General features: G+C 38.5%; 1 protein-coding gene across 2 annotated transcripts in view; it reads left to right on the top strand.

Annotated features, from left to right (window-relative positions):
- MPP7 (MAGUK p55 scaffold protein 7) overlaps window positions 1-24,867 on the top strand; it is a 149,567-nt gene that overhangs the window by 72,106 nt on the left and 52,594 nt on the right. For both annotated transcript variants that reach the window (XM_050311413.1, XM_050311405.1), the window contains exons 5-6: window positions 13,788-13,865; window positions 18,339-18,419. In XM_050311413.1, coding sequence (XP_050167370.1) covers window positions 13,788-13,865; window positions 18,339-18,419 — 159 coding nt within the window. The remainder of the gene's footprint in view (window positions 1-13,787; window positions 13,866-18,338; window positions 18,420-24,867) is intronic.

The following is a 24,867-nucleotide window of genomic DNA, read 5'->3' as shown; positions in this document are numbered from 1 at the left end:
CTATCAGTAATTGGAATACCAAAGAAAAATATAAGCTTACAATACTTTTTCTAATGAGATCTCATTTTAGTAGTATTGGTTTGAAAATTAAATATATTTTGTGTCTATGATAAGTACTTATCTTCCTTTTAGCGATGAGGAAAATGATGCTTAATTCCTCTGGTAGTGTGCTTTGAAATCTTTCATAATCCTGAGTATTGTTGCCATTTTAATTTGCAGTCTGTATATATGACTTTAACAGTTTTGTTGTGTGCATGTTCAGTTTGCTGGGTCTGCAGCACTGCACAGAATTTCCTAAGAGTTGAGCCAGGATCTTTATTGAAAGATTTGGTATCTTTTGTTGTGAATTATGAACCCTTATCATTGTTTAAAGGAAAAGAAGAGAGAGAAATACACACTTCTGTGAGCCCACCTCAAATTCTGTCTTTCATTTAAATCTGAATGCTTTGTTTTGAAAAGTGTGTTTATTAAAGTAATAATACCGAGAAGGGGAAGGCAGAGTGGGACTGTATAGACAGAAGGTTTAAGAGCTGTAAATTGGAAAGAGCAGTTTGTGACCTGGAATCCTGAGTTCAGTATTGCTCTTACAAAATTTTCCCCTCAAACTCTGACAAAATTTAAGATGTGTTTACATAGGTCAATGTGTGCTTTTGGTGAAAAGAATTGCTATACTTTCATCAAATTCTGAGTGGAACTATTCAGACTGGTACATGGTGAGTTTACTGGTCAGGTTTTATTTTACTTGAAAATGTATTTACGTGCATTAAAATTGTAGGGATCTTTCAGCCTCTCTGGATTGCAATTTGAAGGCTGCTTATTTAAAAGAAAAAAAAAAAGTGTGATGTTGTTCTGTTCTTTCTGTTCGAGGACTTCATGTCCTTAGCTCACACAAGAGAGTGGCTTCATTCAAATTTAGAATTGTTCTGATACTCCTTCCTTTGGAAATGGGGTTAAAAGTACAGAAAAACAAATTTGAAAATACTGTATACAGTAGCCATGTAGACTGTTTGGCTCTAAAGTGTCAGGGAAATTTATTTTGGAGCAAGCGCAACTTGTTTGGCTTTGGTCTGAACTTCCTCTGTCTATCTAGGGACCCTCTTCCTATAAGCAAAGTCATCAAAACCTTTGCTTATTACTGACAAAAAGGGTCCGTTTGAATGAAGTCTGTGAAATCTTGTATAATAGGACCTTTATTTTTTTGTATAAGGAACAATGAATTCAAAGTGAATTTTTTTTTTTACAGAAAAATAAACATTTTAAGAAACTCTGCATGAATAACTGGGTTTGTAGCCAGTATTTAATCTGTTTTTGCTTAACATTGCAAAAATAGAATAACTAATGCATTAGTCTTATTACCGTATTACCTCCTTTAGCAACAAAAGGGGAGAGGAGGAGAATCTCCATCCTTTATTGTTTGTTGGGGGAAAACACAGTGACAAAGGATGAGGAAAAGACTGAGGTACTTAAAGCCTTCTTTGCTTCAGTCTTAATAGTAAGACCAGTTGTTTGGGTATTCAGCTCTGGAGTGGAGGGACAGGAAGTGGAATGAAGCACCCATAATCCAGGAGGAAATGATGAGTGACCTGCTACACCACTGGGACACACACAGGTCTGTGGGGCCAGAGAGGATCCACCCAGGGGTGCTGAGGGAGCTGGGGGAAGTGCTCACAAAGCCCCTTTCCATCATTTGCCAGCAGCCCTGGCTAACTGGAGAGGTCCCCATTGATTGGGGGTCAGCAAATGTGACACCCATCTACAAGAGGGGTTGGAACAAGGATCCAGGGAAGTACAGGCCTGTCAGCTTGACCTCGGTGCCAAGGAAGGAAGGTCATGGAGCCAGTCATCTTGAGTGCCATCACACAGCATATGCAGGACAACCAGGGGATGAGGCCCAGCCAGAAGGTCCTGCTTGACCAACTTGATCTCCTTCTGTGACAAGGGAAGAGGGAAAGGCTGTGGGTGTGTCTGCCTGGACCTTAGTAAAGCCTTTGGCATAGTTTCCCACAGCATTCTCCTGGAGAAACTGGCTGCTCAAGGCTTGGCCAGAGGTGCTCTTTGCTGGGTAGAAAACTGTCTGGATGGCCAAACCCAGAGAGTGTTGGTGAATGGAGTCACATCCATCTGGCAGCTGGTCACCGGGGTTTTCCCTGGGACTTAGTTGGGGCCAATTGTGTTTAATGTCTCTGTCAATGATATGGACAAGGGGATCGAGGGCACCCTCAGTCCACGTGCAGGCACACGAGGTGGAACATGAGTGTTGACATGCTGGAGGGCAGAAAGGCTCTGCAGAGGCATCTGGACAGGCTGGATCCATGGGCCAAGGCCAATGGTGCAAAGTTCAACCAGGTGAAGTCCAGTGATCGTCCCCCTGCACTCAGCTGCACCTCAAATCCTTACATGTGTTCAGTTCTGGTCCCCTCACTTCAAGAAAGACATGGAGGTGCTGGAAGGAGTCCAGAGAGGAACAGCAGAAATAGAGAAGGGTCTGGAGCCCAGTCTGATGAGGAGCAGCTGAAGGAGCTGGGTGTGTTCAGTCTGGAGAAAAGAAGGCTCAGGGGAGGCCTTACCACTCCTTAGAACTGCCTAACAAGGGGTTGTAGCAAGGTGGGGTTGGTCTCTTCTCACAAGTAACAAGTGATAGAACAAGGGGAGATGATCTCAGGTTGCACCAGGGGAGGTTTAGATTGGATTTTAGGAAAAATTTCTTTACTGAAAGGGTGGTCCAGCATCAGAACGGGCTGTCCAGAAAGGATGTGTAGATGTGGCACTTAGGAATGTGGTTTAGTGGTGGACTTGGCAGTGCTGCGTTAATGGTTGAACTCAATTTTAATGGCTCTCTTTTCAGCTAAAAAGAAGTCATGGTATATGAGCATAATAGAGGCATTTACTGATATTCTGTCATATGCTTTGGTGACACTAGCCTGAAGACAGGAAATTCTGAAATTAGAAACATTGTAAGACGTAGATCTGAGACACAGATCTGTAGGCATTTGCCACTGTGCATGCAGGATGTGTTTGTTAACAGTGTCAATAGTAGGTACTTAACAGATATGAAGTACTTTTTCCAACAAACACAAATGTGATGGGGAGGTGCAGTGTAAGTACACAGAGGCAGTGTATATCAGAGAGCAAGGGCAGGATCACCTGGTTCATCGATTGCTCATTTAATGCCTGGCTTGGTTTTCTCAATACAGAAAGAGTAGAAGAGATGCTTTTTCATTTTACAATAAAAATCAAGAAACGGGTCCTTACAGACCTGAGACTTTGATTATATCTCTCTAGGGCAAAATCAAATCTGACAATGCCCTCATAACCCTGGTTGGATTAGTCTCAGAGCTGCTTCATTTGTGAGACTGCCTTAAATAAACTCCTGAGTGCAGGTGTTCTTCCTGCCTCTTCCCGAAGCTTTTCATTTTCTCTGTTATCATCATCATCTGCCTCAGATGCCTCCCTGCTCATCAAGGTCAATCAAGGGTGAACGACAGACAAATAAGGTAATGAGAAACAGTGTTAAATGACTGAGGATGGAACCCAGAAACCACAGATTTAAAAAAAAAAAATCCACGGAGAAAAGGATTTTACCATACAACTTACTGCAATATGCACAGGCAGTTTTTCTATCATGCAATTTCTGGCTAGGCAATAGAAACCGATTATTTGACTGGAATGACCAATAATTCACATGACCAGCATTTTTAGCAAGGCTCATTTTTGTCTTCGATTATGCCAGTTGAGAAAAGTTACCTTCTTTCCCCCAGGATTTCTTTCCTTCATTTCTGTTACACTTTTATTTGCTTTAACAATCTAATTCATAGTTATCACATGATATATCCCATCACTGTTAATAAGCTCTTCTACCATTACAACTCTGTCACACATAAAAGTGCTCCATAACCAGGTTCTTTCTGAATCAGATTTCAAGCAGGAGTGGTTGCTGAGAGTGGCAGTGCAAGCTGTGGCCTCGCTAAGCACTGCTGGTGATTTGCACTGATAGCACCTGATTTAAAGTAATGCTGCTTCAATAACTTTGTACACCTCTCGATAACACGCCATTGTGTACTTTTTACAAAACATAACCTGACAGGGAAAATGCCCTTAAATGTGATCTATTATCACATTTTGTAACTTAGAGAATTACTGTAATTGTGCATACAGTACTGAAAATTTATTTCTGAAAATGCCGCGTAATAGAAATTTCTGGAGGAGTTCTGTTTTGACTAGAGGTCATTGTGATTGCTGGGTAAAGGACACTTTTTAAGTGTTATCCTGCACATCCTGGACTCTTAGCAATCTTAATCTTTAAGGGCTGAACAGATATTAGTGTAGATTTAGATGGCACATAAGGAAGAAATTTTTGTGATGGGGATGGAGGGACATTGAAACAGAGAAGCTGTGGATGCCCCATCCCTGTAAGTGTTCAGTGTCAAGTTGGATGAGACTCTGAACAGCCTGATCTGGTGAAAGATGCCCTGCCCGTGTCAAAGGGTGTAGACTAAATGATCTTTAAAGGTCAGACCATTCTATGATTCTGTATTTGGAGCTTGGTTTGCATTCTCTTAACACAACTGCAGAGATTTTGGTAACATCAGAGCACTTTGGCCCCAATATGCATGTTTGTTTGTTGTCTCTTTACAAATAATGGATTTCAAGTACACATATGACCCACAAAAAGAGTGTTGGACGTTTCTTTCGTTTCAGGTGTTTTGCTGTAGCACAAAAATAAAATGATTTTTTTGCAACTTTTGGACATTGGTAACAGATTTCTTTCCTATGATACCTGTAATGTTCTCTACAGTGTTGGCATGAGTGGGTTTAATCTTCAGTGGCTATAAAGTTTTAAGCTGACAGAAATTTACAAAATCCCATCAAGTCTAATCTTGGGCCTTGTCTCATTTCTTGTTTCATTTCTTTGAATGAGTTGATTAGTAAAAGGAGTGCTAAATGAACTAGGTACCAAGTTCTATCAGGGCTACAAACTCCTTCTTTTTTCAAACTGTATCTCCAGTTATAACCCCCCTCCACTCCTCAAAAAGAAAACACCCTTTAGCAGCAGATGAGGTAAGACTCAAGCTGAGGTCTTGGGTTTCTATCAGATACTTCAGATGCCTTGTTGGTTATGCCCTTGTTCTAGGTGTTTGTAAGGGGTGGAAACAAGTGCTGCAAAAGGAGTCACCACCACGAGATGACTGATGCCCATCCAGTCCCCAAACAGTAGCTGCTTTGGAAAAACAGGGTGTTATAGGGTGTGAAATATCCCTTTGGTCCGTTGGGGTCAGCTGTGCCAGCTGTGTCCCCTCCCAGAGTCTTGGCCACCCCCAGTCTACTGCCTGGGGGGGTCAGAGCAAGAGCAGAGGTGGCCTTGATACTGCACAGACACTGCTGAACATCGCTCTGTCATCAGCAGGGTTTGGCCACAGCTCTACAGCACAGCACCGTACAGGCTGTGAAGAGAATGAACTCTGTCCCAGCCAAGCCCATTACAACAGTTTGTACCAGACAGTCTACAGACTTCCTGATATTTTTTAGTGATTTCATGCTATACTGGTAAACAAACTCATGATTCTTTATTATGGTGCAAGTTTTTAGTTCTTTTGTTAAGGTTATCTGTCATTGTTCTGAGTAATTTCTGACTACTGAGTTTTGACTCTTTAGGTAAAAATATTTCCATGCCATTAGCTTGCTTTTGGATTGTTACAAACTTCATGCTTCTGCTTTTTGGAACAAGGGCTTAAAAGAGATTTGCTCATCTGTTCTGCTGAAACTTTTTGCTGTGGAAAATTGGGCCAGACTCGAGATCTCTGAATATCTGTTTTTATGCCTTCAGAGGCTTGCTTTGATACTTGTAACATTGTCTCAGAGGCTTTCTGCACTGTGCAATCACTTAATTTATATTTCAAGCAATTTAATGTTACTATGGGGATTGAAATGCTCATTGCAAACTTCAAGTTGTTAATATGGTTTATTAATTTCTATTTTGTTTGTCTTTTCTAAATTACATAATGCTAATTTTTTAGCAATATTCTGTGTCTCTAACTGCAGTTCAAGTCAATTGGTGTGAATAGAATGTGATTTAAAGGCTGTATGTGTCAATCTTCAAGACATTGCATTAGGTATTTGAAATCAGTTGGCATTTGATTTGCTGCTCCATTGTCCTACACCTTGTGTTCATCATGCCATAGTACTGAGAGCTGTTCATGGATTTAAATTCATTAGTGTACCAAAGCTGTAATGGTAAGTACTATAGGAAGGTTTGGGAACAAATGAGTAGTTTTGCATTCAGTCTATTTCTGTGCAGTGTAAATGGGCTTAACCTTAGGATTAAAGGGTGGGCTCAGTTCCGCGCACACTGTGTCTCACCTAAAAAATCCAATGCGCAGGCTGGAAGGTGTAAAGACCTTCCCTGGATCTTTGCTCACGAAGACTGGCCATTAAATGGGCTTAAAGACACCGACTAAATGATGAAGATAAAGCAAAGATTTAGCTAACTTTTCTATTCTTTTCATCTGATACATTAGGCTTCTGGAAGGAGAAAAGGAAAGAATTAAGCAATCTATTAATTACAATTCTACATCAAGCAAAATATGCATTCTCTTTCAGCAGAGATGATGGTATGCAATTATTTTTCTGAATATTATTAATGGTTATTTTTGTTTGTTTTGTTGTAGCCCATCATTTCTTTTTTTCCTTCTAAAATATTTGTTTTACCTTGACTCAAAGTTGTTGGTCAATTTAGACAGTGAACTCCCAGTCTAGATCCCACAGTTAAGGTCATACCATTAGTGATCAAATGAAAACCCTAATTCTCATCTTGAAATCTCACTGTGTAGATGTGGGGACTGTTCACAAATGTGTCTTTTACGGTCATGAGTGCCTTGGAATGATTCTTCTTGCTCCAGACATTACAGATGCAAAACACAGATTGCAGATTAAGCCAAAACCAGCACACAGTCCCTCAGCAGTTTCTCTTTTGCTTTCTTTTTCCATTCTCTTAGTCTGTTGTGGCTTCTTAATATATACATGCTCCTCTTTGTAGTAGCACCACTTTGTAGTGGTGCCACCAGGGGAATTAAATACTTTTATTCCAAATGTACATGAACCTGAAACTTTGGACAATTAACAGCTTCTCTGTCTGTGAGTCTTCTATTATGCATCCATGTAAGTGATTAAGCCAATAAATACAGAAGCTGCATGTCAGTGCTTTCATTTCAGACACTCTTCTTGATTTATTATGAAGAATATAATGAAGAGAGTGGTCAGAGGAGATGTTCTGCCAACTGTTATGGACTTTCTACAGCTATATACTCAATGCCTGTCTTCTAGAGATGTCTTGATGCTTTGTGTATGTGTTTGTATTGGCATTCTAGTTCAAATCACTAGTGCAGTTTTTAAAACAATTTCCCATCTTCTCAACTTGAACTGCTTTGGTTTACATCAGCACTCCAGTACATGAGATGGATTCCTTTCTGCTGAAATTAAACAAGCAGATTGCCTGCTGATGGATATTCAACAAACAAAGACTAGGCTAGTCCAGAGTAAAACCCCAGAAATGTGAATGGGCCTCAGTGCCAGTTCTTCTGTTGCATTAAAGAAACATGATGTTGCATATTTTCATGCATGTGTGTAATCAGATGAATTTTGCAGGTACCTTGTCTTTATGCTGAGTGCTATCTCATCCCATAAAATAAAATCCAAGTAAGGGAATGTTTGTATAACTAATAAGAGGGTATAAGCTTCTGATGCTTCCCAAAAGGTGATGCATGCTGGTCCGGAGTTACGGTCTGCCCTAGAATGATGGTCAGTGCAAATTTCTCACAGGATCCTCTTCAGTGTGTACTGTCAGGAAGGTGTCATTGCCATAACAAAAACCTGTTATCCAGAGTTGTTGACGTGTCTGAGTATCTGGTGACACCCCTGTATGGTTGACAGAATATTTTCATATATGTATGTGATGGTTCTTGTGTTTTATGTGCTAGTATGGCTCACTGATGGGTCAGTGGTTTTGGGGTTACAAATATTTGCATATTGTATTCTTACATACACTTGATTTACCTATGCCAACTGTTCTATTAAAAAGACTAAGTTTTTCTCCTCTTATCTCTTTGGCACCTTATTCCTCCCCTGCTGCTAACTGTTGTTAAAACCTTTGTTTTGATTTGGGTCCTTTCTGCCTTTTGCAAGGCCTATAGGTGTGGGCTCTACATCTTGCAGTGGATCACTACAGCTTAGTATGTCTTCAGAGTGTTAATCATTGGCTTTATTTTCTTTGCTAGTTCCTTGTAAAATTTAGATTGTTCAATCCATGTAACAAGTGATATAATCTGGAGGAAAGAAGGGAAACGTTCTTTTAACCTATTCTGTGTGTAAAACTTTAGGTTTAGTGCTTGCTCAAACAACTGAGAGGTGTGTCATTGAGTACATTCCCCCCCCCCGAGTACCCTGTTCGTAGTAATATGAGCCTATGGGCAGCAAGGGAGTTCCAGGTAACTGAACTGTGTTGGTTGTCAGTTTAGAAAGTAGAAAAAAGAAACCAGAAGCAAGGAAGCTGAAAAAACACTCTTGAGATGGAAAAGAGGAGTGGAAGAGAGAACAGAAAGACAAAAACAATGTGATGATAGAGAAGCAGAGTTAGGGATGGAGAATGTTGTAAAAACTGAAAGACAAAAGTCTGAGTGTTCTGTTGATGTCTCAAAAATATTTTTCATAAGTAGGCTTTGTCTCTATTTTGGAAATTTATTTCACTTTGCTGTACAGGATAGTTGAAACTCCGGTCCTTATAACAGTTTTCTGCATCTTTAGTGTAGCTTATGGGCATTGATGGGAAATGATTTTTTTCACAACAGTTACAGGGAACTCTACTCTCAGTTTGCTGACACTTTCAGCATCTCCTTTTAAAACATTCTGCTCATATGTATGAAGCTGTAGGTACGTCAACCAGTTAAAGATGATATTTTTTCAAGTTCAGGAAAAAGAGATAACATGACTGACACATTGCATTTCTTGGGTGGCATCATCTTATGATGAAAATAGCCCATTTTGGAGCTCTGTTGAAATTTTCCAGAAACTTTATAGATGGAGAACTTCCTAGAAACTACCTGAAGCCAGGTATGTAGTTTGTCAAGTGTGTAGCGTTCTGTAGAGTCTTTCAGAAAGGTCCTGCTTACAAAACTGTACCAGAGTCTACTAAATATAAATAAAATTATACTTGTTTTGAAAGGATTCCTTCCCAGAAGGAGCTGGGGTATTGGAAACTGATAGTATTACTCTGGGTATATGCTTATCCCACTGCCTTGGTTTATTTTCAGCCATATGATATTAGAACTGTACATGGAAATTAAGAAATCTGAAAGGAGAAATTAAGCTTATTTTGTAGACTCTTTGCTTAAAATGTTTGGTTTTCTGACTTAGAAAGCTCCTTGTGGGTTTTGAAATAGTCCAGGCTAAGGACACTGCTCCGCTTTATTATAGAAAGCTTAATTCAGTCTCTCTGGGAAAATCCAGAAACAATATCTCTTGCTTACAAATGTGCCAAAAATTGTATAAATTTGCAAATGATTATTTTTCCCTCTTGGGGCATAATTTTGGAGGAGATCGTCAGTTTTTGCAGGACCTCATAAATCTTCCAAAAGTACCCTACAGTGAAAAGAATAGGTAGTCATAAAAAAAAATAATCAAAAAAACAAAAGCCCAGCAGCTTGGTCATCTGTTCAGCAGAACAGTTTTTTATGTTTTATTTACAGTATATAATTCTTGCTTTAACAGACTTTGACTCATCTGTGAAGAGATTTTCAGCATTCAAGCTTTACATGTAAATGTCAGAAGAACTTAAAACAGATGTACTGTATTTCCTATTTTTAAGCATGATACAGTCCTATATTTTCCATAAGTTCTGTAAGTTTCTAGTAGAGAGAAGGCAGTAGTATTAAAGTTACTGGACATCTGGTATATCTGCAAACTATAAGCTAAAGTTGCCTTTTGTATTGAATAGAATTCTTCAGAATGAAGCTCAAACAAATGGTTGCAAATATGATATGTTTTATCCTGAGTAGGTGAATTCTCTATTTTACTGGTTTCAATCCACTCTCATATTTCTTTCAAAGTGTTCCAGGATGGTTTTAATTTCTGTTGCAGTTTAATTTCATTGAGTAAAGGGGCCACCTTGTCCTGTTTTGCTTTTAATTTCTGTTTGGCTGTTTCACACTATTCATTTCAATCAATGTAGATAGATAATTTGAATTTCAAATTCTACTTGTGTAAGAATTGAAATTTGGAAATGCAGAGCTAGGTGTGCGTGTATTAGCATGATTTACAAATTTCAGATTTGGGAAAATAATTATCTGAAAGGCTGTGGAGAGGTTGCCAAAGCATATGGCTGTGTGCACAGTAGTTTTTCTAAAGGTGGTTGTCATAAATGCAGTCATTCATCACCCTGAAATCTGGGAAATTCAAAGGCCACAAGGTGAGCTCACAAAGTGTGCTCTGTCTTCCTTGAAAGGCAACAGAGATGACCTCAACAGAGATGACCTAGTTCCCACTGACAAGGGAGAGGCAGGTGCTGTACCTGTCTTCAAGAAAGGCTTAAAAATACAACATGAGGAACCAGAGGCCAGTCAGCAGAACTGTGATCTGGGGGGAAGATTACAGAATATAACATCTTCATGTGTCTTTGAGACACAAAGAGGGAAGAAGTTGCCTGAAAATGCATTTTTTGCCTCACTGAAATGTTTGCTTTATCAGAGGAGTTACACCAAATCTCCTGTCTTACTGTGTTCAGGAAGTTATTATATGTAAGTGCTGCATACATTATGAATCCAGAAGTTAGAGGTGGGTGGTAACTGTAGGAGGGCAGTAGGAAGTAGCATTTTTATAATGCATATGATAATTTTATATTGATATAAAGGGTAATCCTTGTATTTTGCCTTGATTGCATCTTTCTGCACAGACCAGTCATTTTTAACTTCCTCAGGTAAATGCTTAAAATTACAAATATACAGAAGACATATTTTCATATAATGATCTGATACAAAAAATAGATTCATCAGACAAACAAGGCAAAATACTATCAAAATCAGATATTTGGGGGAAAAAAACCCACTCTATTGCATCTTAAATGGAAGTGTGCTGAGGTTGCAGTGTCTTTTATCATAGACCACATAATATTTATCCCTAAAGTCACTCATTGCGCTAGTACAGTAGAGTAGTCAAATTTCCAACCTGATGTAGCAAAAGCCAAGATCTAGAACTGTCCAGTAACAGTTAAATTTTCCTGCTTACTTGATTCACTTCTGAGTTTTGCTTCAGATTTATTTAGGGGGCAACTCCCTACAACTCCTCCATAATCAAATAAAATCTTAATGATTTTCCTTAAATGCTTAACTGGATTCCAGTATCCACCCCTAGGAAAATAGAAATTTGTTTTCAGTCATTTGCTAGTCACAGACAGTGCCAATAACTAGTTAAAGGTACACAGTGCCACCTCTTAAAACCCTGTTTGTGTTGCGCGAGTTTATGATGGTATAACATTTTTACAAAGATGGGTTATGCCATGACATCTCAGCATTTTTTTAGTTTGGTTTGTTTTTTCCTGGTTTAATTTCATTGGTAGAGATACGTGCAGGTTGTTCAGGGTAAATCCAGCTTCATCAGCAGTGGCACTTCTGTTTTCTTTGAGAAACTAGGAGGTAGCGTAGGGAACTGCTTCTGACCTCAGAGCTGATGGAAGCTCAGCCTGGATAAAATCAAGGTGTTGGCTGAAGCAATCAAAAAATGATGGATTTGAGACTTTTTGATTTACTGTGCCCTTTAGTTATTCAAGTTCACAGTCTAAGTAAATCACAAATTTCTGCTAAAGTCAGGGAGCTGCAGCTCCTTGTTTTGTTTAGTTTCTGTGCTTTGTGAGCTAGAAATATGAAGTTCTCCAGTCATTTATACTTTTGTGACATCCAGTATGAATTAGTCTGAGTAATTGCTAAGTAAACAATGTCTATTTAAGCTATGTAAAATTCAGACTCATTTTCTGGAGACAATAGAGCTTCACATGTAGTTTCCAGATGAGAACAAATTATTTTATAACTTAGCAATTAAGTGAATTAAGACATCACATTAAGTGATGTCTTCGTGCTTCACTGTGATGTTTCAGAACTTCAGTGTCCTTTAACCAATGACATACTGAAATAATCCTATCAAGGTTGCAGGAATGATGAAGGGGTCAATCAAGACTTAGGTCTTGCTGTGCCACGTTGTATTAACAGAGCATCGCACGGCCTTTACTTTGAGGAACATGTAGTCTAAATGAGGAAAAACACACATGAACGTAGAAAGGGTTATGAAGCACAGCAGAAGACAGGAAAAATGGCAAGTGTAAGTGCTGTTGTCGTGGTATTATCTCGTTATGGGTGTAGTTGTAGGAGTTCAGTTTAAATTGGAAAGAACGAGCTAGGGAGAAGGCTGAGGGAGTCGTGGGCAGTGAGAGGAGTGAGTGCTGCTGGGGGTAAAAGTGAACGGAGAAAAGCGAATGTGGAAGGAGGGAGGAAGGCTGGAGGTTGGTGCAGTTGGTGCAAAAGGGATGCGATCTGGTCAACTCATTGAATGTTTTCAGTACACACAGTGGTTTGGTTGCTCTTTAAAGGCTGCCTTTGCTGTCTTGCATCTGTCCTGCTCTTTCCCCAGCAGTATGCTGGGGAGTGTTAGGTCATCACTGGGAATCCTGTTCCCCAAGGAGGTGATGGAGTCCCCAGCTGAGTTCTGTGCCCCACGGCCTCTGCCAGACCTTGTCTTCCCCTCCTTGCCAAGCACAGTCCCTGATTTAGCTCCTTCTGCAACTCCTCCAACCATCTGGAGTTCATACCTCCTTCAGAGCAGCAGAACTAAAGTAGAAATCTTAGAATGGGGGTGTGTTTGTATCAGTTCAGACTACTGTTGTCTCATTTTTAAAAATTTTAATTAATATTTATATATCTGTGTACCTTTCGGAAGATAATGGAAAAAAAGTTGAATGTTTAATATAGTCCTTTATGCCATTCTGAAATGGCTTTCATGAAACTTGTTAGAAGCTTCAAAATATTTTGGGTCTTTAAAGCATTCATACTGGAAAAAAAATCTAAATTTTGAAATGCATAACTTGTGGAGGAGGGAACAGGCTGACTGTTTAAATGATGGTGTATCCTTTTCCCTTTTGAAAGAACCAAAACATAGTGCATTTTTAATGTTGATAACTCTCCATTAAAAACTTTAAATGCTCCTAAATGACTTTAACTCACGGAAGGACTGCCTCTTTCTTTCAGATGTGTTAGAATTCATATTAGCACTACATTGCCCTTGTTTCTGAATTATTTTAATGACGGCAGCCTCTCCACCAAGCTGTCTGTCAAGATGTGGGTGGCAGGCTATTATTTCACTTCATAAATCATAATTTACAGGGTTTTTTATATCCACCTTGGGGATAAACACTTTATGCTTTGTGTTTTCAGCAGCAATATAAAATGTAATTGATACTTGAAGCAATATGTTAGAAATATGGACAGAGAAAGCCAGGAGAGAAAAATCACAAATGTTTAGTTTTTCTGTGGGTTGGTGTACATACTGAGCATTTTTTCCATCTGATTTCATATTCTTAGCACTTCAACAGAGGATGATGATGAATTGCATTTACATGATTGCTGCCTGTAGGTTACTATAAGGATGTTTCTTTAGTTACAGACGCTCAACAGATCCATTGGCTCAATGGGGTTATTTTGTACTGTTTCTCATGCTGCTAAATAAACTTACTACTTTGTGCTATTGTCTTCCAGATTCATGAAAAACTGCACTATTATGAAAAACAGAACCCAGTGCCCATACTCCATGGTGCAGCAGCCTTGGCAGATGATGTAAGTGTCCCCTGCTGAGATCACGGGTACCACTCTCCCAAAAAACTGTCTGCGAGCAGAACTCATGGTGCAAACATATGCATGTAATCCACTGAGCTGAAATCATAAGAAGCTGCAAATGTTTCCAAAGGTTCTGTCATCACCAGGCTTGTTGCTGATACTACTTTGATTTTTATTCACTTGCATGTGAAACATTGTAAAAACATTGCATCTAGATAGCCTCTTGTTCTGCTTTAGTAACTATGTAATAAAAATTACAGGTTGGAACTCTACTGGGAGGGGAAAAGCTGTCAAATATTAGTGTTTGAGAAAGTCACAGACGAGGAATGCTTTGGAAAAATAAAGACAAATGAGATAGCAGCACTGGTGACAGAACATGAGAAACAACAGATAATATTAAAGAAATGAAGCATATGAAATGCCTAGGATGGAGGCTTGTTAAAAAAAAAATCAAAACTATGTAACAAAAAGTACAGTAGTGATTTATCGATATTGGAGCTTTCCAAATTACCTTCATAACCAAAAAATAAATTATAAAAGTGGTCAGCATTGATGGAGTAGTTAATTTCCTGTTACTATAATTTTTGTTTTAAAGAAAAAAATCCAACCTGCCATTTCTTGCTATTTGGTTAATTCTAGGATTCAGATGAATTGTGAACACACCTGTATAAACTATGACTGAACCTGAGGTAGGCCAGAATAGAGAAATGTTTAATAAACTGTGGTTTAGGTGAAATCCAGAAATCTTTGTTGCAATTGATGATGTCAGGCTGTTTTTTGGAAAAGGCAATATGTATTAGGATCCATTTCAAATACAGCTTGTTTGAAACTTCACATACTTTATAGATGTTTTTAAATCTTAACTATCTCTTTGTGTAATTAATAGCTTTTGATTCTTAAATTTTAAAAATGGTTAAATGTGAATCGAGAATGGTAACATTTTAACGAAAAACTAAATTAAGCATATTTTAAAACTATTGAAAAAAGGATATAAGGTAATTTAATCATGTTTCAGTAGGAGGAGAGCTATATCCTGTAACATACCAACTATAATAATACATTAGCTTTGACATCAGGCATATATTAGTAATATTTTTTTAACCTTCGAATAGCTTTGACTAATGTTGATAGTAATTTTGAAAATTAGAAAGCTGGTTGAAATTCTCTTCATTAAATTCTTGCTGACATATTAATAATCCTTGCTAATATTTTTGTTATGGATCTCTGGGCTAAAATCCTTAATAAGAATAATTTCTTATTTTTGGATGCAAAACTTAGTTCTTGATATTTTCAGAAATGCTGAGCAATCTCATTCTTTGTTCAGCCCCATTTAAATGGTATAGTTCTGGAAATCCCCACATTAAAACATTCTGTCACTCCTCAGTTGAGAGAGGTCGGGTTTTTAACTCTGAATGTATTACTATGTATACATGGTAGTATTTTTAAAATGTAAATATGCTGGGACATGATTGTCCCTGGACATCTGCCTACTTGTAAAGCACAGCTTCTTTTTAAAGATACTCTCACTGGTTCTTCATTGCTTGTGTGTGGCTGAACAGCTGATTTTATGGGCACTGTCCCGTAGGGTGAGATGTCCTTTGGTGGCTGAAGTCAGGCTACCACACTGCAGGGTTTTATATGTTTTGATAGTTATCTGCAAACTTTGAGGAACCAGATTTACATTCAGTGGGCTTTATAACTCCAGAACTCATGAAGTTTAAGGATTAAAACGCTATTCAGTTTTTGACATGTTTGTCTGCCTAGATGTCAGCTTCAGAGATTTAAGAGAATGTTGATGTTATAATGCACACTTTCATTTCAATAGGTTTTAAGTTAATATTTTGTCTTCCTGGTCATAGTAACTGTTCTAGAGTTCAAGGAGGAGATATTCACAAGTGGATATTTTCTGCTTAATTTAAAGCCCAAATTTGAGGGCTGTGATCATAAATAAAACTGTTCAATGTGTTGTGTTATATTTTAAAGCAATTTTAGAAGTAAAAATTGTGATGAGGCTTTTCTAAACATTTTCATATTCCTAGCTGCCATACCTTCTCTCTTCTCACCCTCAGGGGCTGCTTTAAGGCTGAATTTCCCAGCAGAGATTCTGTTTGTCTCTTATTTTGACTTAGGGCTCTTAATTCTGTGCAGATGATCCAAACAGCACTGGCAGTATAGGTATATACAGCAAACAAAGCCTCTAGGCTATTAGAAAGACTGTTCTGGCAAAAGAAGTTTCAGAACTTTCTTCTGAAGCTTTTGAGACAAGGCCCTGGTACTCACCATATCACCAGCCTCACTCCACATCTTCCCCTCTATGTAGTGGCAGAAGAATGTTGTGAAATGTGATGGTTCCTTCAACAAAGAATCATAGAGGTGGTTCTCAAACAGCTTTTCCTGCAGTGTTTGGCATAGGAGGTGATTGACATGATTATGGTGTGCCCAAAAGTGTGCCCTGGAGCTTGTACTGCTGCTGGTAGCTGTCACAAATCTCAGCACTTCAACAACAAATAAAAATCCTGTCTAAAACTGCTAGAAGCACAACAGGAAATGTGCTGGTGATACCTGTTTGCTAATCTGGCAACATGGCTTTGTCTTCCTCTTCCTTTAATAATCTTTGTCTTTCTCCTCCTCTTCTATTACAAGGTATTACATTTGCCTCAAGACTTTTATGGAAATATTTGGAAAAAACAGATAAATTATATGAGGGAAAACATCTGTAACCATTTTATCTCTGAAGAAATAATTTTCTAAATTATGAGACTAAAATGTCTGTTAAAACAGTAGCAAAATACTTTTTCTGTGTCTCACTGTTCTAAACCTGATGTGCCTGCATTTGCATTTGCACCACCAAAGCAAATGTCAGTTCTGCTGGAGTTAATAGATGCTTGGGCACGATTCATCTGAGAGAAATGCTGAAGCCATCACTCCTACTGAGTGGTTACTAGTCTTCACCAGAGAAACACAAATGAATACATTTATTCTCTAGTGATGAGTAGTACAAGATAAAGAATGAAAAGAGAACCAAGGGTAACCTGTGTCATATACCTGCTGTTATTGCTATCACAGAAGATTTTCAGCTTTGCAGAGCTTTTCCATAGAACATGCAGACTAGATTGCATTCAGATTACCTCAGTACTTGGCTTTATGTGTCTAAAATAATTCATTGTGACCTTTCCTACAGAGATTGTTTTCTAGTCTTTTGGTATTAAGGCAAAAATATTGTTAATATTAGCACTGATGTACTTGGTGGGTATTTTTAGCTGTGAATTATATTTAAAGGGCTGTGGGACTGTAGGTGATGAATTTTTGTTTCGGTCCTGTTACACCTGTATTAATTTGAAGGTTAGAAAAAAACGTATTCAAACCATGTATGATGTCTATAATTGCCTCTAGATTTGTCTATCAGATATACTTATGCAAAATATATGTCTACCCATTTATCTTGAAAATTTATACAAAATGAAAGTACAAATTTAAAATTAGGCTAGACAAATAAAGTTACTTGCTGCAAATAGCCAATCTTTCTTTGAGACATTTTTATGATACTGATTTAATGCAAAGAAAATAAGTGATTATCTGAAATCACGTTTTGGATTATGAGCCATGTAGCTTCAGAATTTTAAACTGAAGTTCATGGTTGTGAAATGTATTTTAGCTTTTCCTTCTTCTGGAAAAATAGTTTGAGTCTGAAATCCTGCAGTATAATATGCCTCTTGAGTCCAAATTAGTTGAGAATGTCATGATAAGAAAAACCCAAGACATGAGCCAAATAGCCATGGGATTAAATGTTAAACTGCTGCTCTATTGTTCACCAAGCCACAATTTTATAGTATAACCAAACATAAATTACTGATCTTGTTGTTAGGACATAGTTTGTGCATTTTAAGGGCTTGAATTGCTGATGACCTATTATAAACTATATTTTGATTAACCTGCTTCACGTTTAACAAGCTCCTTCCAGTGTATGTGTAAACATAATAAAAGGTTCAGATTGCTTGCACTGTAGGGGCACTTTGCTTTCTTATCCCAGTCCTAAACAGCACAGCTACTGTGGGTTTTTGGAAGCAGTGTGGATTTCACCACCTCATTCAAAACTGTTTTTTATAGACAGTGTCAAAGTTTGATCCAGTCATTTTTACAAGCAGTTCTTTGTCTGCACGCAAAGGACCATTCACTTAAATGAAGTGCTGGGATTTGCCCCCATTGCTATAAATCAGAATGTGATCTGGCTGCACCCTTGCCAGAAATGATTACTTGTGTTAAACTGAGCCAAAAGGCCTGGCTTAAATCTGGTCCACTGAGGGCCAGAAACAGAAGCGCGGTGATTGATGGTGTTTTCCTTCATGCTGGCTTCTGTTTGAACACGCTGGAAAGCAATAACCTTGAACAAGATAGATTCGGGGTTGTCACTGATGCACTGGGTAAAACAATGCTTTGCTAATGGTCTTTGTGTTGATTCCATCTCTCACCCAGCTGGCTGAGGAGCTGCAGAGCAAACCACTGAGCAGTGAGATCAGAGAGCTGTTGAAACTCCTCGCAAAACCCAATCTCAAGGTGAGGATCTGTTGCACCTGCAAAGTGCTTTCTGCATCTACTTCCTCAGGCTGCTTGGGGGTTTGTCTGCTTTAATGATTGAGTGTGTGTGCTTGTAAGAAGGTACACAGTGTTAATCAGAAATACCTGTTATCAAGAAACACGTCTAGTGTTGCCTATTAAGTTATTATGCTGTTACTCATACTTACAAAAGGAATTAATTGCCAGGTCATCGCTTATTTGCAAAGGATATTCCAAAGAGTAGATATTTGATATTTCTTTTTCTTTGGCTCACTTATATGGCATGTGGTTCATACATTCATTACAAATGTGCTTTTACTTGACGGTTTTCAGTCATTAATTTAATTTAATTTAATTTAATTGCATCACGCATAAGTAGTGCAACCTTTTACTTGGGACAAAATTCCTAATGGGTAATATTTTTTAAAAAACCTAATTTTGAAAACTTTCTGTGAGATTCCTGAGGTTCTCTGTGGTGCTTTCAAGGAACTTGAGACTTTTTATCTGGCAGTAGACTATAGAACCATCAAATTGCTGAGGTTGGAAGGAGGTTGTCTGGTTCAGTGTGGTGTTCAAAGCAAGGTCAACATCAAGATCAGAGCAGGTTGCTCAGGGCTTTCTCCCATCAGGCCATGGAAATGCCTGGGAACAGACATTCCACACACGGTCTGTGCAACCTCTTCCAATTCCTAATTATCCTCCTATTGAAAACTGTTTCATTATATCCAGTCAGAACTTCCCCTGTGTATCATTGTTGATGCATAGTATCACCTTATTTTTCAACTGTTCAGAGAATGAAGACCTTAGTGCTCTAGATGCACATTGTAATGGTAATTAAATGCAGTAGTTGGTAAGTTTAGATGAAAACTGCAGAGTGGAAAGGAGCCCTTTTTAAAACAGTTGGTTTTTTATATTACCTGTAAAACACTGATCTCAAAACATGAGACACTCTGATATCTTCAAAGTGCTACAAAATCCTAAAGATCAATTATGCCTGCTTTTTAAAGATTTTTGCACTTTTGGCTTTTCCATAGTTTGTAAAGTGACAAGCTGTTTCTCTCTGAAGGGGTAAGCAATGCCAGTGGCCTGTTGGGAGAGGATTTCTTGGTGCATCAAATTGCAGAGATCCTAAACTTCACTCTAGGCATTTTCCCTAGTGACTGTCCATGTGTGCTTCACGCTTCTGGAGCTGTGGTGGGTTGAGTCTGAAGACAACTCATTTACCACAACTGCATTTCTCCCTCTCCCTCTCTTGCTTTTTCCCACTCACTCTTGCTGTCTGTTCCTTGGTAGCAGTGCAGGGCAATGTGATAATCTTAGTTGGATTTCATGGAAACAAGGGCCTTCCCCTCAGCGTGGTTAATATGACTGAACAACTGCAGTGACTTAGCAAATGTCTTTCTTGGCTGCTGGAGGACGTGGCCAGCTGCAGGCTACCAAGCCCTTTGTGTGGCAAGACTGCCAAATCCTGCACAAGGCACAGATGTTTCCCTGCCCTGCAGAGCTTGCAGGTGTTTGGGTGAGGTAAGGGAAAGAACTGACACTATGCAAGATCTTTTGCCTGTCCATTATCTTCTCCACCTGCCACCTCATGGCAAACCTGCCTCAGAGAGAAGGTTATCACTGCTTCCTCCTGCATCATGGTGACCAGGTGAGTGGTACTGCGTCCTGTACAGAGAGGCTATAGTTGAGATTCTTCTGTTGATTTCCCCTGCTCTCTCTTGGGCAGAGAAGGAAAAAAGAAGGAAGTTTCTGGGATTCAGTACTTCCAGTACTTCCGAGATGCCCTCAGTCTCTCGTATCTGAGATTATGCCATACGTTACATAGGTTTTCCTAGCCCTTCATTATTAGGTTGATGGCTAGAGAGAGTTTCTGTGTTTGTCTAGTTCGAGATTCTTGGGATTCCTGTCTAGAACAGCTCTTTTTCACACATCTGAAATTACTTGGTATTACTGATCCATCTTTTCCAATTAGGTTCCATAGACATTCTTTAAAAACACATATGGCTTAAATTGGGATTGACTTAAGCTGGCTATATGTTATTCTGTGGGGGAAACTTTCCTCTCCTGACCTGGTTTATAACTGTTAGCTGGAGCCAGGAGAGCTTCCACTTTCCTACAGCTCTGCTCTCATGTTTATGGCATGGTGAGGGATGGTTAGGATTAGTTTAGGGCACTACATCACTGCCTCCACAAGTCTGATGGTGTAAAGGGACAAGTCTAGCAAGGTGATTATAACTTTGCAGGTTTGGTTAACATGCCAAAAAAGGCTGGGAGAGGTTTCCAGCAATTGTCTGGTTAGATAAATATTTCTATATTTTAATTCTGTTATACGAAATTCCTTTATTGAATATATTACTGAGTGTTTGCATCTGATGAGTAAAGCTTTGATGAATTTGTGGTGCATTTTCATCCATAGAGAAGTGTTTTAAAGCAGAAATTAATTTCTCTGAGGCAGTTGCATTTATCAGACCTGAGATTTTCAAAATGTCTTAAAAGTAATTCCAAGGTTTTGCCAGGTGCATTTTCTTTTGAAAAAAAAAAAAAAAAAAATTGGGCATTTCTAGTCTTCTTAAAACTGTATGCAATATCCAGTTACACTGAGTGGGTTTTTTTCCTGTTCTCAAATGTGGCATCACTTACCGTAATTAAATGAACTAATAATGGTTGTGGTTTATCTTTTCTGATTAAAACAGGACTCTGGAAGTAGAACAGAGCACGTAGCTCTGGGAAATCAAGTGGATTTGTTTAACTGTGTGTTAGACATTTCATTTCTGTTCTAGATTTAAAATATAATTGCGAAGCCCCATGGACACAGGCCAGCCACACTTAGTATTTTTAATTTCCAGCACTGGATAAGGACTTAGAGTTTGCATTCTGTAATCTAGCTCTACCTTGTTAAAGGTATCAAGAAATAGAACAGTATTTCCATACCTTAGAACCCAAATCCAGTTGAATACAGTATTTTATTTTTAAGCAGACTAGAAATTAGCTCTTTGATACAGAATTATAGTACATCCTTAGTTGGAAAGGACCCACAAGGATCATCAAAGTCCAGCTACCAGCCCTGCATTAGGCTTTTTTATGACTCTCTACTGCTCTTGACTGAGAGCACTATGCTTTTTTTTTTTTTTAATAGCTACGTTATCTTGAGACAAAATATTTTTCATTGCTATGCAGTTGTATAAATTGGAATATATAATTGGAACACTTAAGATTCAAGACATTAACACAAAATATATCTAAAAGAGAGTTTAATTCTTGTTATTTAATGAACATATCACAACCAAGTTAGCAAAATGGTCTTACCTGTCAGTAGGGTTGGAAATGGGAAGAAGTGGTCACTAGAGTTACTCTGGCAGTAACAGGGCAGAGCTCCAGGGAGGAACACTGTAGGAAAGGAGATGTACATATGACAGATGATCAAGCTAAGAATGAGAGACCTTAAAGCTTCCAAATTCTCCTCCACTTTTAATTAAAAATGGTCTTGAATAGTAGATTTCAGTCCCTTTCCTGACAAGCTGGAAAAAGCTGTGTTCTTTTTGGGACAGTGCCATAGCACAAGAGCATAATTGTTATTTATTTTTATAATTTGTTGAGAAACTGAAACAAATAACTGTAGGAATTAACATTCTCATCGCTTATTTTATTGGTGTGGGTGTAAACAAAAAAGACTATAAAAGAACAAGCCATCTTTTAGTCCATTGAACAATGTTATCCCGATTATTCTGCCTTTGAAACAAGTTTGGGACATGTTATTCAGATCTAGTTCACACTTGCCTTTGTGTTTATAACAGCAGTTACACTTCTGATAATTATATATTAAACAAAGCAATTTACCATTTGAAATTAATCTCTATTAGGGTAAATTTAGTGTCTTTTAAATTAATATAAAATATGTCCTTTTTGGTCATTGGTGTAATGGGCAGAACAATGATTATGTCAAAAGCTAATGTCACTGTGCTAAACTGTTCTGAAGGATGTTTATACCTGTTATGGCCCAGAGGAAATTAAGCTTTTGCAATGGTGGTTCTACCTGTTTCAGTAGAGTTTATCTTCTGTTTATGTGTGCTAAAAGGTTTGCCAGCTGCTGGTCTGAAACATAAACCAGGTACCTAAGCAAGGGCACCAGGCAGGACTGTGAATGAATTCAGTGCCTCATGGTTCATCAGAATGTAAAGCACTTGGGTCATTTTGGGCACTGTACCTGTAGCCATAGAGGGAACAAGAGGCGGACATACAGTATTTTTCTTTCCTTTCATTACCATAGAATGAACAGAATTTTGGAGGTAACTTTAAGATAACTTGCAGAGTGAAGGGAAAACTGCTCTTGTGTGACTGGGAATGTTGCTGTTCAGAGAACATACAGATTCTTTGTTTTCAGTTTGGTTTTTTTTAATTGCTTTCAAATGGCAAAGATGCATGCACCAGAGAACTGTAAATAGGATTTATGCTTTCTCTTTTCTTTGCAATTCATTTCAGGTACACTTGACTTTCAGTTTCACAAAATAATTTATATTTGTAAATATTTTCATCTCTTTGGCTTTCCTTCAGAATAGAACTGTGAGTTAAAAAAAACCAAAACTGCAGATAATAGAGCCAGGGCACTTTGTTCTTCATATAAATGATTCCTATGCTTGATGAGATTTCTTTAAACAAAGAAACAGTGCTTCTTTGAGCCTGAAGCATACCTTTAACCTTGTCCTGTCCTGTTCTGTTTTTCTTGTATTACTGGAAAGTTTGTAAATTCTAGCCTTTATTTCATAAACAACTGCTGATACCACCATCCCTACCATCTGAGGCTTACTGGATTTGCACAGTGGCCTAATAGACTGTTCAGATCAAAGTGTTACTTGTTCTGTTAAAAAAGCAAATATTTAAAGCCTTTATCAGCAGAGCCTTCTAAAGCTGCCCTGCAGTCACTGGCAAAAATCAACAATTAAATTACTGTCCAGGAGACTGCAGGCTTTTTTCTGCAAGAACTTTAACACCCAAAGCACTGAAAGAAAATATTGTGGTATAATAATATAAAACAAAATCCATTTTTGCTTTGAAAAGTTCATGAAGCATTCCATGTCTCATGTAATTAAAAAAAAATCTTAATCTAAACTTTGTCTTCTTTCCAACATTTCCTTTGTATTTAGACCTGCTGAGGATTTTCCGTCAGGGCTTTTTCATTGAACTAGGTGTTTTCTGCAAAGTCAGCATTTTCCACTGGAAATTATTGGGATTTGCCTACAACTGTTCAGGTTTTGCATCTGGGGAACTCAAATACAAATTTCAGGTCAGTTAACATCTGAGCTACACTTAAGCTGCTACTGTATCCTAGGCAGGTCCTTTTGGCCCTGTCCTGTTAGAGACCTGTTTTCCCAAAGGCACCAGTGTTTTCTACTTTTGCAGGTGTCCTGAGACACTGTTCTCCTCCTCTTTATGAAATATTCATGCCCACAAATGGTAACACAAACTACAGTATCTGTGCAGGAAGCAGGATTTACCATGATTTATAACTATTTACCCATCAGTTGTCTGTTTATTGGTAGGACTGGTTATAGGAATTGTGCTCTCACATTAAGAGATTTTACTAAATTGCTTTAGCTTTATTAATATGGTGAGCTGGAGTACACTGTACTCCATGTACTCATGTACTTCATGTCAACTGAAAAGTTACCCACGTAATCCTCACTTGCAATATCAGATGCCATTAATTTGTAAACCTGCAAGAGCCTGCTTGATTTTTGATGGTATGCTGTGAAATGTCAGCAGGGAGAGAGAAATACTTATTTTCCCCCCTAGGCAATAGATGCAAATTACTGCAACAATCAGCAAGGACCACAGTACTGATGGTTTAGTAAAGGTTCATGGATAGCCCATGGATGTTCTGAGCATACCAGCCATGCAGCTGGGGCAGAGGAGACTTCAGTTGGCAAACGACTGAGATCCTTCTGCCCAGTGTTTCCTGTCTTTAAATTGCTTGCCACTTTGGGAAAGTGACCATCACACGTTTTGGCAACCCAGTTAGAGGAAAAGTAGATTTTATTCTTAACTATTTTTAACTTTAGACCTTGACTTCTGATTTCTATTTCTGCTTGCACCCATAATTCAAAACCATCTTTTCTAGAAAACGTTTTTGGGTGGGGAGTGCTGGCAGAATATGTTTCTGTCTTTATTTTTGGAATGTTCATGTTCCTGGGATGGAATAAATAAAACAAAAATATAATAGCAAAACAGTCCTTTTAAAAACAGCAATAAAAGCCTTGATTTTTTGCATCTGTCAGGCAGAGACGGAGTTGTGGCACACTCTTACTGTGGCAGGGACTGACAGAGGATACATATAACAATATACAACATATCGGAGCCCCTGGTGGTCTAGTGGTAAAGGCGCCGCGCTATCACCGCGGAGACCCGGGTTCGATTCCCGGTCAGGGCCACTCCCGGGCAGGTGGGGCTC

Source organism: Myiozetetes cayanensis, unplaced genomic scaffold, assembly GCF_022539395.1.
Source record: "Myiozetetes cayanensis isolate MyiCay16 unplaced genomic scaffold, myiCay2020 scf1, whole genome shotgun sequence".
Taxonomy (NCBI): Eukaryota; Metazoa; Chordata; class Aves; order Passeriformes; family Tyrannidae; genus Myiozetetes; species Myiozetetes cayanensis.
This window is presented reverse-complemented; position numbering and strand designations above follow the sequence as displayed.